The sequence below is a fragment of the Heptranchias perlo genome, chromosome 8 (assembly GCF_035084215.1).
Source record: "Heptranchias perlo isolate sHepPer1 chromosome 8, sHepPer1.hap1, whole genome shotgun sequence".
NCBI classification, from domain to species: Eukaryota; Metazoa; Chordata; class Chondrichthyes; order Hexanchiformes; family Hexanchidae; genus Heptranchias; species Heptranchias perlo.
Genome location: NC_090332.1, coordinates 27,224,026 through 27,239,494, shown reverse-complemented (window position 1 = coordinate 27,239,494; position 15,469 = coordinate 27,224,026). Strand labels below are relative to the sequence as shown.

Below are 15,469 nucleotides of genomic sequence, written 5' to 3'. Positions count from 1 at the left end.
ACCTCACTCTTCCTCCTCGATCAGATCTGGTAATATGTCTTGTTTCCATCAGGTCTGTTGCTCTGCTTCCTCTGATAAAAATTTTGCCTGTCACAGTCGGTATTTTGATCAGTCTGAAGCATTCCATGCCGAATTTAGCTCTGCTCAGAACCTCTGCAAATCCAGGATTTGACTTGCTAAACTTAACTTTATGAAAAGTGCCAGCTACTGTATTCCTGCACCTTCAGCAGCCACTTCTTCTGGTTCTTTGCCAAAGCAGTCTCAAGTAAATTCTGTGAATCCTCCTTTCCACCCTTATTTTGTACTGATGGTCCACTTTTCTCCTCCAAATGTAATCTCGATGATCTTGGTAAAACTCCTCCCTCCATTGTTGCAGTCAGTTTGATCAAGTTTCTCCTGGGAAATTTACTTTGTTTACCAGATCCTCAAGAAAGGTAAGCCCTCTTACCAGTCAACCTACACCTCTACTATCCTGATAGTGGGGTTAATCTATGATAGTCATTATGGTTTTCAGCATGGCTATTCCCTAGCAATCCTCTTATCTGTATTATCCATCTCTGGAATTCTGTTTTTGAATACTTCATTGAACCATTTGTCATTGTTTAAGGTCTGGAACTGTACACTTCTAAACAAATTACCATTATATAAGACCTAATAATTGTACATTTTTAGCATTTGGTTTTTCCCTCAAAATCCTTCATCTGCAGTTTAGTTGACTGGTCATCCTGACTCTTTTCCATTAACTTTGGGTTTCCCAGCACTGGCTTCACTTCCACTCTGTTCTTTCACATCAAAGATTTCCACTATTAATCATCCAATCCTATTCACTTATTTGCTGATGGTTCCACTCTGCATTCATAATATCCTTGAGACTTCAAAGCCTCGGTAATTTTTTAAAAATTCGTTCATAGGATGTGGGCGTCGCTGGCAACGCCAGCATTTACTGCCCGTCCCTAATTGCCCTTGAGGTGGTGGTGGTGAGCTGCCTTCTTGAACCGCTGCAGTCTGTGTGATGAAGGTACTCCCACAGTGCTGTTCGGTCGGGAGTTCCAGGATTTTGACCTGGTGTTTACAATCACCAGCCCTGTTGTAGTGCAATGGCTGAATCACATCATAATCTCCTCCACTGGGCAACAGAAATAGTGTTTCTTTCACTTCTTCAGACATTTTTTTGATGTCTCTTGCAAGTCTGTTCTGTCACATACTTTTACCTTTAATGGCTCCACCATTAATGACTTAACCCTCATTCATCTATTGATATTCTTGGCCTCATTATCCTCTGACCACACCTGGAACTCTCACATGTTGCTTGGTTTCCTCATTACACCAAAAATTTCTCCTTCCCCAATAATTTAATTCTCTATAAAGTCCAATTTGTCCAAGACTTCAAAACTGCTCCCATATCCGGGGAGGCTCTTCTGGCATCCCTCTTGCATTTCTGGACAGGATATAAGAAAAAACATCCTCCAGCTCAACATCAGAAAGGCAATTGGGGGGGGAGGGGGGATTTTAATACCCCCACCTCCCAACAACGGGCGGGAGAGGGTCGGAGGTGGGTGGGTTAAATTGCTCAAGATGGGAAACCCGACCCCAACCTGCTGCGAACATACCTATTTCCAGTTTAACCTCGGCAGGTTGGGGGCCGGCGAGTAACCAGTTCTGGAGAGGCAGGTCGATGATTATAATATTTAAATGAGGCTGCTTTCCTCAGATTTTGGCAACCATTTAAATTTAATGCTGGTCGACAGGTTTCCCAGCGCTTGGCAAACCCAGCAGCGGTCACCCTCTCAATCTGGCCAGCTGCCGGGCAGGAAACAGAGTAAAAAAATTCTAATGAGGTCCTGTTGTTAAATTCAGCAGGGCCTCTGCCTTCCCAATATTTTCAGGTTTCCCAACCACTGACATGAGCCCCCGCTCCCTCCCCGCATATGCCAGGGCCATAGTCTTTGGCCCCTACCACAAAATCCCTTCCCTTGCCACTGACACCATCCAATTCCCTGTGAGGACACTCTCTCAGGTTGAACAAGAGCATTTAAAACTATGGCATCTCATTCAACCCCGAGCTCAAATTTAAACCCCACATCCTATTACCAAAGCAGCTTACTTTTCCCTCTGCAAAACTGCCTGCCTCCACCTCTACTACACTATATCCCATCCAAAACATTCCATTCCTCTGAAGCATGCCTTCTGTGAAATCCCCCCTCCCTTCCACCCACCATTGGTGATAAAGCTTTCAGCTTCCTCAGGCCCGACTCGCTAGATCTTTCTTCTAAACCACTCTGCCTTTTTATCTTTAAAAACCTTCTCAAAACCCATCTCTTTGGCCAAGATTATTGTCACTTCTTCTAATCTGTCTCCTTATGCCTATTTATGAAGCACCTTGACATTTTTCTTTGTGTTGGGTTGTGAATCTTTGGAATTCTCTACCCCAGATGGCTGTAGATGCTGAGTCGATGAGTATATTCAAGGCTGACAGATAGATTTTTGGACTCTAGGGAATCAAGGGATGTGGGGATTGGGCAGGAAAGTGGAGTTGAGGTCGAAGATCAGACATGATCTGACTGCATGGTGGAGCAGGCTCGAGGGGCTGTATGGCCTACTCCTGCTCCTATTTCTTTTGTTCTTATGTTAAAGGTGCTATGAGTGAGAGCTGTTGTCATTGGATAGGTGAGCCCTCTCTGTTTAGCCTCTATTCTTTTTCTCACCTGTGCCAATCTTTCTCTCACTCTTATTTAATCATTGCTACTATGCCTCCCCTGAACATTCTTTCCACGTTCCTTCCAAGCTTTCTGTTCCCCACTGCCAAATCAGGTCAGTCACATTAAACAAAAAAATTGAGGCATCATTATTGGTTTAATTTTGAGCTAGAAAATGTATATTACCCTGGCTTAGTGGGCAAATGCATCAGCTAGTGTGGAGATGAATCATACAGAGCAGGACTCCACCAGACTGCATCCTTGGTTTATGCTGATTTGAAGTGAGGTAGTGGTGAATAATTGCCCTCATCACCTGGGCAGGAGAGGGAGGGGGGGGAAGAAAAGAGTTCCTGATTGCTATCTAATGACCACTTTCTGGGAAATGTACGTGTAGACATCAGCTAAGGACAGGATTGGGATCAGTTGCGAAGGCTCTCCGTGGCCGGATAACCTGACAACACTCAACTGCATTGTTCACACATCAAAAATGGCCACTTAGTTCAGGTATGCAGGAGCACCCAGTGCCCGTGGAACCACATTGCTGCACAAGGATTCTACAGGAGAGGACGACAATGGTGAATACAACACTTTGTTGAAATGGCCCTCCAATGTAGCACTATCCCCAGAATCCAACTCATCATGGAGAAATTCAACTTGTTACATTGTAATTGCTTTCCGAAATCAACAACATTCGTCCTCTCTCTCGTTAATTTCTGACTCCACAGCGGGTATGTTTCCTAGCAAAAAGGTCACATAGATGAGATAATTTATCCAGAGCACTTGATTGCCAATAACAATCATGTGACCTGCCTGTAATGCGAGTATAAGAACTCTGCATTTGGGAGCACCTTTACTATGAAACTATTTCATTGAGTTATTAGATATAGCAAGAAGGGGAATGAATAGATGTCAATGCCGTTGGAGTGCAAAGTTGCAGTGTTGCAAACTACATTTCTCCAGATCAAAGCAAACGTGGTTAAAACACAGAAGGTTATACTGGATTTTGTACCACTGAAATGTGTTAATTTTTGAAATGTGTTTGCGTTCCCCTTTAAAAGGCTTGGATTGTTCTTACTACCTCACTGGTAATAAAGCAAGATTATTTTCGGTTTCAACCAAAAATAAAGACAGATAAAGATTCTGAAAACTGGCAAAGAACTTCATGAACATAAACAGTGTCACAAAGTAAATCACACCATTTTTTGGGAAAATGTCTTCAAAAAACAGTTTCCCTCAAGGACAGTTTCAAGCATTCCTCGGAGCTGTGAGTACTACAATTATTGCATGTTTCTGCATCTGTTGCTTCGGCACTACTAGAATGCCTGGCACTAACATTGGCTGACATTACAATGAAGTGCTTGTTGTCACTGGATGTGTTGAAGTGAAAGGCAATTCAGTATTCTTCATGACCATTACCTCGCTGAAAAAAATTGGACTGAAGAGATTCCTGCCAACGTCGCTATTGAATTGAAATACAGGAGTACAGGAGCTTCACTTTTCAAACTCACAACGAGGTCAGAAGGGCAATAGCATGCAGATAAAAGCAAACACAGCAAAAATTGATTTGCATATGAATCCCTTTGCATCCCAGGGGAATCTGGTTTAGCACCTCAAAATAATTAACAATCCAGACCAGGTTTGCAACTGCAGGAGTCGCGTGTTTATATAAAGCTTAAAATGGTTTTAAACTGAAAACCAATACACTTTTTGGAAAGATCCATTATTTATGAATGACAATTTTGCAATTTATGAATGTAACCTGTGCTGGTAATCTCATTAGTATTTTACCAACAGCATGGTCCTATCTGAAACCCTGCAGCATAAGCCATGACAGTTTCCCACCAGCAAGCAAAGGGTTTCAAACAAAGCACCACTGGCAGGGTTAATAGCAAGAATGGCAGCACTCACAGAGGATGAGCAGGGTTGGGCCACTTTGGGAGCGTGTGGTGGAGAATCAGTCATCTTCGTGAGGACTGGCATCTCGTCATCTGACACAGAGTTGGCAGGCTTGTCCTTGGCAGTGGTGGCCTGCTTGCTGGGCTCAGCAGGCAGAAGCTTTACAGGCACAGAGACAGGCATGATGATGGGCATGAGGTGATCCACCTCTTTAGGCTGCTTCTCTCCTTCATCCTGTACAGACAACCAAAGGCTTTCAGCCTCAGTTACAGAGGGGTCCTACCAAAGCAATACACCTGAGATAGATCAGACAGGATCTAGCAGATTAATAAAGTAATATACCCTCAGTTTCTAAATGCTGTTGTACCTTATGAAGTGAATTTTAAAAAAATTATTTCAAGAGGCTTCCCTACAAATGTACATAAAAGTCAAAGATCTGATGTACTTTGCATTATTAGTTTAGCTTCTGCAGTCTTCATTTGGTTTCCATTTTCAAATGTGGACATTATTGTTATTGTTGGATTCCAATGTGCACTACTGATAAGTAATATTCACTTTGGAGCAAGTCCATGCATTAATTATTTTTTAAAAATCAAAAATGTAGGAAATTAAATAAACTATACTCACAAAGCACAGGATAGTACAATTCTTTTATCCAAATATGTCAACCAAAAACAAGATGGCTGCTCCAATACCGCACCACATTAGTGTGCGAGAGCGAAATTTGAAAAACCAATGTATTAAAGTCATTTGTCTTCACGTAAATGATCTGCATTCGCAATGAATTACTATAATTAAGCAGATTAGCTGTTTGAAGGTTTAACCTACCTGTCAATAGTTTGTTCAAGATTCTCTACAGCGCTTTAGAACTTTTAAGACTTTAGCCTCAGTTCTAACCTGCAGGAGAGAGTTGAGAAACTGCACTATCAGCGTGGCATAAGAACCACACTTACAAATTAAATTTTTGGTGCCTCATTTGAAACCAGTTGTGCTTGCCATTTTTTGTTTTAAACTGGTCATTGCAATGTATTACCCCACCCTATCTGCAGCTGTTGCATTACATCAATCCCCGCATCTAGGAAAGCTGTGGAATTCAGCTTGGCTAGTTGAACAATCAGTGCTGCTCCTTGTTCAGACACAAGGACAGTGCAGGTGAGTATCTTTTTAAACAAACTTCTGCCCTCCGTAAGAAGTTACTTAAAACACAAAGCAGTCACTCCCTCAAAGAATGGAGGAATGCACCATGTGGCACTGAGCCATTACAGGCTAAGAAATTTGATCGCTGTGTAGCGTTATGTAATAGACAGGGGTTGGTGATGGCAGTGGTAGGGTTGCCCCAGTATCCCGAGGAACAACAAAAGTCAGCCAGGACGTTCCCACACCTGTTCGCTTTCCAGGATACCTGCAGCAAAGTACATGCTTATGGACATTCGTGTGAGCAGGATTAAGCTTAACTTTGATGCTCCCTCAATACTAACACTCACTATCTAAGCTTGCACATAGCAAGCACCGTAGGTGAGGTAGCAAATGGCCCCTGGCACCTACAGAACCATATACCCTGAATCATTAAATTCTAAAATATGGAGAAAACAAGGAAGAAAACTGAACTGAGGGAGGGAGGCACAATAATCTATTGTTAGTGTGGTTAATTTACAAAAGTTCTATTCATTCATTAGTAAACAACATATTGTCATTTACATTTAACTGAACACGGCTTCTGATTTAGTCACAATCTGATTTGAATGCAATTGTATTACAAAACAAATGCATCATGATTGGAGTATCTTACTTCACCCTTTCTTTACCATCTGATTTCCTAGAAAAGTTTAATTATCATGCGTAACCAGCAAAGATTTGTTTTGACGGTAAAAGGGTACGGCTTACTAATGGACAACCTTTTAGCTTCCCTACCTGTTGGATATTTCTATTCTGTGGATACATCTGTCAAACCCTCAAGGAGAGGAGAAGGCAGAAAAAAAATAAGCGCTTACAAAATCCCAGCACAATTGTACAGTGACAAGAGAGTTTTACATTTTATCAAATGTTCACTTCTAGTTTAATGTAATTATTGGCTGATTAAATCTTATTTTTTGAAGAAAAATATATTTATATGAAAATATATCAATGAATATTATGCATTGAAAATTAGCTCCCTTTCCCCTTCGATACTCATTTGGTTCCACTCAATACTTCAAATAGTTCAGTCACACACAATTCATTGTTCCTAGGTGACAGCTAAGTCTTGCAAACCAATACTAAGTCTGTCCCCTCACCAACCCAACTGATCTAAAAAGTTCAGATTGACACCATCACATAATGATGATGTTAAAATAAAATCCCCATATCAGGATGTCTGATTCAGAAATGGCAATATTCTACCAACAAACCTCCGAGATATCTGCGTCCCCCAATTCTTGCTTCTTGTGCATCCTCAATTTTAATCGCTCCACCATTGGCAGCCATACCTTCAGCTGCCTAGGCCCTAAAGCTCTGGAATTTCCTCCCTAAACCTCTCTGCCTCCCGAACTCACTCTCCTCCTTTAAGACGTTCCTTAAAACCTCTCTCTTTGACCAAGCTTTTGATCACATGTCCTAACATCTCATGTGTGGCTCGGTGTCAAATTTTATTTGATAACGCTCTTGTGAAGCGCCTGAGGACGTTTTACTACATTAAAGGCGCTATATAAATACAGTTGTTGTTATCATTACAGAACTGACAATACTTACCCACTGAGTTTTATTTAAACCTCCAGCTGAGGATTTGTGATATGGTGAACAGTTTTTTAAAAAATTGACTGCAGCTTTTGATAACTCAGTAAACATTTATAATTTCAATAAAGAGTAACAGTAACAGTCCTTATTTTAATCTTGAAACTGTTTTGCTGAAAACTGCACGCTATATGATTCTGCACACAATCTAGTTTCCTAATTTTGTAAGCATACAACTGACTTGAATCATGCAGAAATATCATTTTCTCTTCTAGTCAGTTGAGTTTTCACTTCTGCCCCTTTGGGGAATTTTCTCCCTTGCTCACTTCTTTCACAACAAATAAGTTCTTTTCCCCCACTCCAATCCCTTTATTGAAAATCCCCATTCAGAGGTAACACAGTTCTTAAATCCAAGTTCCTTGTACTACCAGATAATTCTGTGGGGACTGAATTTCTCAGTCTCAGGTGTGGGGCTTGTGGCTGTGGCTCCATGTCTCACAAGTAGTCATCAGAAATTTGTCAGCATATGCTTAGAAATGAATACAGATGAGAAGATCATAGGTTCAGTCTTTGGTCGAATCTGAGTTAGCAACTCTTAGCCATACTGTAATGGAGGCACAACAATTGGCCTGTGACCCCATGGCTAAATAAATTAATTTGAATGGCTAGGTTTCTTACTCCTGGCTGCTATCCAGTGATCTCTGCAGGAGGTCTATGTATGTGGATACTTGGTGAAGGCAGGATCAGGTTCAGCTGTGATGGTCTCCATTGCCAATGAATTAGATTCACTGAAGGCAGTACAGAAACCAACATTACCAACTTCAATCTAAATAAGTCTGTGAAAAAAGCTTCAATTTTAGACAAGGCTAGAATTCGAACTTCTAACGAGCTGCCTGTATTACTAAACATACAACTAGGAACTATATATAGCACCTTTCCAATCTTTCCGCTGCTCCACATATTTTGTTTAAATTCATGAAATTGTAATAAAAACTACAGCAGAGCAAGCAGCAAGCAATCATTTGCACATGTAAGCATCAAAAGTGTCTGGATATATTTTGTGCATACATAAAAGTGTTAATACCATTGCATATGCTTACTGACCTGTTTGGGAGATGTCCTTTGACCACCGTGAGACCTCATATGGCCATTGAGTGCAGGTAGGCTCTTGAATTCTTTATGGCACATTGTACACGTCAGCCTGCTCTTGATGTCTGTCCTTTCCTGGAAAGGAACCCTGCTCTGGCCACTGTTTGGAGACACAGAGCAGCATCCATTAACAACTTTATCTGGCCGTAAGCAGTACTGGTATTTTTCTTTTGTGTGACTAAGTGCCACATAGGTCTATTTTCTTTTGGTCACTGAAATTGAATTCTAATATGGAACAAAATATGGTTTGCCATTTTGATGTTAGTTAACTTCATGACCAAATAAAACAATTTGTTACACATTCAAACAGGTTTACTTTATAGTCCTTGCCAGTGATATTCCACACCATTGAAAGTAAAAATTATTAGTTACTTGCATCAGTAACAATTTTCTCTAAAGGAAGGTCATCAGCACACAGCACTTTGGGCTTTTATCTACATCTGTGCAGTTGATGAAAAGGTGTTTTTTAAAAAAAATTCAAGTTTACTCCAATACTCAAAAGACATATGGTAGAATTTAGCCCATGGAACTTTCCATCATACTTTCAATGTCACACCTTATATGCAAATTCCTTGCAGTAGAATGGATCAAATTTCATATTTGTAAAATAGCAAATCAGAACTGAGGTAGGAAACATGAATCAAAGGCAATGAAGCTGGTAGAAAACTATTAATGGGGAATGACTAAAAACATATGAAAGCAACGAATCAAGTATGAGCAGTGAGGAAAACCCTTCAACTTGTCCCGATTTCATCTTTTCTAGATAAAACAGATTATATTCAAGGAATTGTTTGCAACATATTGCATGTACAACAAAAATGCTAAATTTCACAGTTGAATCGCAATCTTTGTAATTTATTCAAACCGATTATACCAGTTACTTAAATGTATTTGTTTGTACTGAAAACTCAAACGATTGTACATGTAATTGCATCAACTTTTGGAAGGACAGTATTATTCAAATTTGGAAAGAAGTTCTAAATAGAATATTTTAAATTCAGGACTTCTATGAAAAACTTGTGTTTATATTCACTTAGTATTTGCAAAAATATTTGGTAACGATGGAAATAATGAAAGATTAAACTGAAGTTTTATATACTTGTTGGTCTTCATTATAAAGTCGAAAACTAAACACTGAAGAGCTACTCTCCCATTTTACATGCAGATATCTATTTATGTAACTACGGTATTTATTTAACTAATCGGCAGTGGGTAAGGGAAGCACTACATTCCAGGAACCAAAAGGCAAGGCTTCATTGTTTATGGGGAGATCTCTTAGAAATGTCTTTTCAAAATTCTGTGACGGGAGATGTGCATCCTTCGCCCACTTCAATACCCCAGCAACTCCAACCCTTGCAACAGTGTAACCTAAATTACTGCGAGCAACCCCTCTGAAGATCTGCTCGAAACTAAGAGGTTAAAATCGATTGTTGTGTAAATGTGGGAAACCCTCCTCTGAAGGAACTGAAGCTGTACGATGAATAAAACCCCCTTCTTCAAGTGGTTCTTGTGTACAGATACTCAGAGTGGACTCAAAATGAAGTGCTACAAGGGGTGGGGGGGGAAACTGTGATAAGGAAGCACACAAAAGGTAGAAAATCTTGGGTGGGTGAGAACATTGAAACATTTTTTTGAATATAGAAGCTCTGGAAGGGAACTATTTAGAGACGTTCCCCAAAGTCAATCAAACCAGAAATGCAACAGCTGTGGAGCTTTAAAAAAGTATACAGATCCAGGTTGCTTAAAATATGGAAACTATCATTCTGCTAGAGGGTCTTACACATAGTAAGGCTTTCACAGCAGGCACTTGGGGTTGTGGAGATCACCAGTGTGATTTGGTCCACCAGTTCAATTTCATTAGAAGATTAGCAGGCAATTTTTGTGGAATGAATACCTGTAACAGCACCATTGAGATGGCAGCGATAACTAAAGGGAAACACTTCAAACCATAAAGGTTGCAACAACTAATCACCTTGGCACATGAAAGAGAATATAACTGGAGCACAGTAGTGAAAAACTCCTTGTATTCTTAAGCGGGGAAATAATTCTCTCAGTTCTTGTCTAGAAACAAATTCAGATAAAGGCTCAACCCTGGTTCAGAGTTCAATGATACGTGGAAACGTTGATGATAAACCACAACTCTGTACAAAGCTCACTTTTTTTAGACAGACTGGTACAGTTGGCCTTGTGATTGAGTTCTTAGGTGCCAGTCATCAAGATAAGGATAAACTTGAGAGCCCTGCTTATCCAGTTAGAAGGAAGCCAAAAGGATTGTTACCAGTTTAAAAAGAATCATTTAAAAGGTTTTCCAATGATTGCAAGTCAGAGATATCTCCTTGGGATTCTTAAATGTCAGTCATGGAGAACCAGCTCCCTCTATCAAATCATTTGACTTGACTAGAACTCACATTGTACCACATGATTTGAACTATGATAACATGGAATTAATTTCATTGTGTGTAATAATGGAATATCATAGCCTGTTATCATTATATTATTGCACAAAGGTTGCTTAAGCAGTGCACCAGATAACAAGTCAGCTCGAGCCTGTAATTCTTGAAGTGAAATGTCTTTCAAAGTCTCGTTTATCCACCACCACTAGTGCAGCATCCTACACATCTCCAAAATTCTGGTCACCTAGCTACACTCTTGCTTCCCTCACCAACAGTCATTGACAGCTTAGTCTCAGTTGAGGTAGATGCCTAAACATAATTTGCAACATAATACTTTTGGTCTCTTCTGACCAAGAGCACAACATTCATGGGGCAGGAGGCTGTAACCTGATGGATTAAAAAACACTTTGTTTCTACCCTATGAAAGCTCACCTACTGCTGGACAATCAACAAGTATCAGCAGCTGTGGAGATGAAGAAAAACATTTTCCTGGTGCAAAGATGATGGCATTTAGGAATATGAAGATGCAGAGAGAATGGAGTACAATAAAAACACACATCTCAAATCACAACAAACACAACAGTGCTACTCTACTTTAACATGCGTCAAAAGTGCACACACATGTCGATTTAGCATGTTAATCTATTTAAATATATTAAAACTGAACCAGTTTCAGCAAAAAATGTAGAAAGAGCAAGCCACAGTTCAAGGGTGCAATAAGCAGTTTATCCAACTTAACAGCAGGACATGTAAAATCCTTTTACGGTGAACCAATTTCCTAATCCTTTTATAATTAACTACAAATCTATAGCACATATAAAATCACAGCATGACTGAGTTAAGAAATTAAAACAGAGGCCGAAGAATATAAAATAAATCTGGAACAAGGTAGTGTTGAGAAGTGTTATGATTTTTGAGAGACAAAGATTCTTCATTTTCTGTACAAAAATAAATTCCACAAATCAAAGTTTTAAGAAACTAAGGAAGTGAAAAAACAAACTATAGAAATGTAAGAGAGTGCCTCAGTTTTAATATATGTAAATAAAGTCGATGTTTCATTTACTTTCTTGTGCTTCATATAATATTTATAGTGATGTGCAGAATCATTAAAAAAAATTGATTTAGCATATTTCATGTGACACCACTGAAATTTCTAAGTTTGAAAGACTGATGTATTAAATATGTTTAATACAAAGTTCCAGAATTCCAGCGAGTTTCAAGAACGAAAAGTTTTATATTGCCCTAACAAAATGGCTCCCTAAATAGCTACATATTGGGATAATACGGCTCAGTACCTGAGTTCAACAGTCGGTTCCCCTGCCTTGATGTCAGTCAGAGAAATCTGGAAGAGAAATATACAACAAATCTTTCCAATACTCTCCTTTAGTGTATTAAGTTCCAAATAATGCAACATCCTCAGCTTTGGACAGCAATTGAGTAATATGTTAAATATATCTATCTTACTAAAAAGGGAGCAAAAGTTGCTCTCTTGCTGTTCCCTTATCTGTAAGTAATTTTCTGTAGGTGATAGACATTCTACTTCATTTCACAACTCCCTCATGTTCCGTATGAGTACGTTCCGACCAAGCTTTAGGAAGCAAAAAGAATGTAATTGAGGGTCGCCCATTTCTGGTCTAAGTCTGGTCTCAAGGATGTTATTATCGTCCAGTTGTTTCATTTTTAAAAAAATCTCAATGCTTTAATGGGCAAATGCCTGGTATAAAAACGACACATAGATGAGGAAGATGCAAGGTTCAATCCTCAGTCTGTGCAGAGTTAGCTAATCTCAGCTGGGGTAGCAGGCAGAGGGCCACAAATAGTGTAGGAACTCCTGGAATAGGGAAAGGGGATTGGTCAGGAAAAATCAGCAAGGATTCTCACTCCTGATTGCTATCCAGTATTCCTACCAGAAAACAAATGGGTGTGGATTTCAAGAGAGGACAACAGTGGGGTGGATAGGGTGGCTGCATCCCAATTTCACCAGCCCAATCTCTGCTTGCACCAAAAAATCCATTGACACTCACTGGCCAGGCTTATCCATCAAGAATGGACACTTGGGCAGGGCACTGGACCTGTACCATATCATGTGCCAGTGCTTTCAAAGGGTGAGGGAATAAATTGGAAAGGAAAAAGAGCACTTTTAAAATATTCCACTGTGATAGGGAAAAAAATTATTACATTTTCATGGGTGGTGTCAGAATTTCCATTATGTGGGTCCATGCATTAACAGTGCAACTTTGGTTGTTGAACATTAGGCAAGTGTATGAATCATACATACAAATACAGAAGATAAAATAGTATACAATGTGTGTAAACAACAAAAACCCAAACATGAATTAACTATTTTGAGTATTAGTGAATTGTTAAACTTCCAGAGTTTTATAGTAACTTTCAAAAGAAAATTGGATAAATACTTGAAGGGAAAAAAATTACAGGGCTATGGGGAAAGAGCGGGGGAATGGGACTAATTGGATGGCTCCTCCAAAGAGCCAGCACAGGCCCAATGGGCCAAATGGCCTCCTCTGTGCTGTACCAACTATGATAATATGATTATGCACCATACAGATCAGGAGTACAATCCCTTAATGTGTGCAATAACAGCAGCTTTTCAACATCATAAAAGCACAAAGATCACATGACTTTCCCTCCCAAACAGTACAATCTGCCATTTATTATCCTGACTATCTAATTTGCAGCATTAATGATTAATGTCAGTGTTTGAGTGCTGAACTCTGCTATTGGTGGTGGAAAATCATATCGATAACAAAGGATAGCCAGAACAGGTTACAAAGCAATAATCTAATTGAGATCAGATGACATCATTAACCGATGCAGCAACTTTCAGACAGTTTATAACTGTCACTCCAATTCACAGATGAAATTAGCAAGTCAAAATGACTCCTGGATACCCATTCTTATATAACGTTCATAGTCCAGTAGTAGTCCAGCTTAATTCCAGTTATGATCCCTCCATTGTCCTTAGCAGATGCCATGGTGAAGTGATGGCCAAGATGGCCACACGTGACAGGCACAGTAACAGTCTATCACCGAGTTTATTGGACAATTACGTTCAACTATCAAAAAATAATTAAACCAAAGTTATTGTAGGATATATGGAGCTTATCATATTGACATTGTCATCACATGAAACTAAGTTACTGACAGCCATTAAGAAATGGGCCAAATTCAAATACAATATGAAAAGACATTCACCATTTTTGTCAACCCACTCAAATGCCATCTGTAATATAATGTCATTCTGATCTGACTTCTTCTGAAAATAGTGTCATCTTAATATGTAGAATGAGAATACTTCAAGTAAGATATTTTAAGAGAAGTCCGTGGAACAATCAAAATTTGGTGTAAATATGGGCCTGAGCAATTCAGTTCAGTTAAGATGAAAGTTTCATCATATTTTTCAGAATTGAGTTATAAAATATATGTTTTTCTTTAAAACTGCAATGCTTTTGTTTTGGAGCACAAATCCCGTCCTTACTCTGATCCTCCACCAGCCCATTATTCAATTTTTCCCTCCTCTCCTGAAGGACTGGACTCATACTGGGATAACATTCCGAGGCCATTCTCTGCTAACTCCCAATCCAACGTAATTGCGAGTTTATATCTACATTCATGATGCTTGTCTCAATATTTTATAAACTAAGTTCATGTTCTATGTCCTTCACTTAATCTCATCACTAATGGAAGTAAGTTCAGCTTTACCCCACTCAAGCAGCCGATGTCTGTGAGCCTATACAGTGAGTATTGGTAAGGTATTTAACTGTGGAGGTCATCACAGCTGAGCCTGTCCTCATCCGACATCCACACATGCATCATCTAGAAGATACTGGGTAGCCATCAGGAGTCAGAACGCAAGCTGGGGTGCTGAAGCCAATTATAGCAATCCGATGAGGACCCCATTAGAGACCAGGTAATTTAGTACAAACCAGGAACTGGACCTGGAACTTTGCTGAAAATTCCCTACTCAAGAAAGGTTTTAAAAGTATTTTCTCCTCTTTTCCAATCTAATTGTTTCCCTGCAGCATTTGCCTCCATATCAGACAGTAAGGGAGCTTACTGCCAGGGATATGCTGATGCAGCTTTGAGAGTACCTCTTGGAAGGTGATAAGGAAATAAATGACAGAGTACATTTTGAAGCATGATTACAAAGACTTTAAGCACAGACGTATTGCACTTTCAATTTTCTGTTCCTTTCAAATGAGTTGAACTATAGCAAACGTGACAAAGCAGGGCAGGTTTGGAAACAAATGGGGCTAATCCATACCACATAGAGGGAGAGTTTACTTAACTGTAATCCTTTCAATTTTTACACAAAGATTGGCCTCATCACATCTGTCTGATATGATTGAATAAATTTTTATATTTTTGGCATTCGATTAGGTGAAAGAAAACACCTTTTAGAACTGGTTTTCAGCCAAAAACTTTGGATGTTGTTCACATCTCCAAGAGAATGGTGGGACGCAGGATGAAAACAGGTAAAGAAAAGGATTTTAATACAGAAAAAAAGATGTTTTGGATACATGAAGCTAGATTTGATACCTTGAGATAACGAAGTGCTCCAATTTAGGAATGGGCGAACAAACAAACATTGCCTACCCTGAAATAGTC

At 39.5% G+C, this 15,469-nt stretch overlaps 1 protein-coding gene and 1 long non-coding RNA gene across 13 annotated transcripts in view; one reads left to right on the top strand and one right to left on the bottom strand.

The window, feature by feature from the left end:
• The window catches only part of LOC137324497 (transcriptional-regulating factor 1-like), a 217,217-nt gene that overhangs the window by 53,251 nt on the left and 148,497 nt on the right, over window positions 1-15,469 (bottom strand). For 10 of the 12 annotated variants that reach the window (XM_067988840.1, XM_067988838.1, XM_067988841.1 and 7 more), the window contains 3 exons: window positions 12,139-12,185; window positions 8,406-8,550; window positions 4,605-4,871 (listed from right to left, as the gene is read on the bottom strand). In XM_067988840.1, the coding sequence (XP_067844941.1) occupies window positions 4,605-4,871; window positions 8,406-8,550; window positions 12,139-12,185 (459 nt within the window). The remainder of the gene's footprint in view (window positions 1-4,604; window positions 4,872-8,405; window positions 8,551-12,138; window positions 12,186-15,469) is intronic. The other 2 variants (XM_067988846.1, XM_067988848.1) reach the window with 2 other exon arrangements.
• The window catches only part of LOC137324498 (uncharacterized), a 95,896-nt gene that overhangs the window by 59,495 nt on the left and 20,932 nt on the right, over window positions 1-15,469 (top strand). Inside the window, exon 2 of the long non-coding RNA XR_010963641.1 lies at window positions 15,242-15,336. This is a non-coding gene — a long non-coding RNA (uncharacterized lncRNA). The remainder of the gene's footprint in view (window positions 1-15,241; window positions 15,337-15,469) is intronic.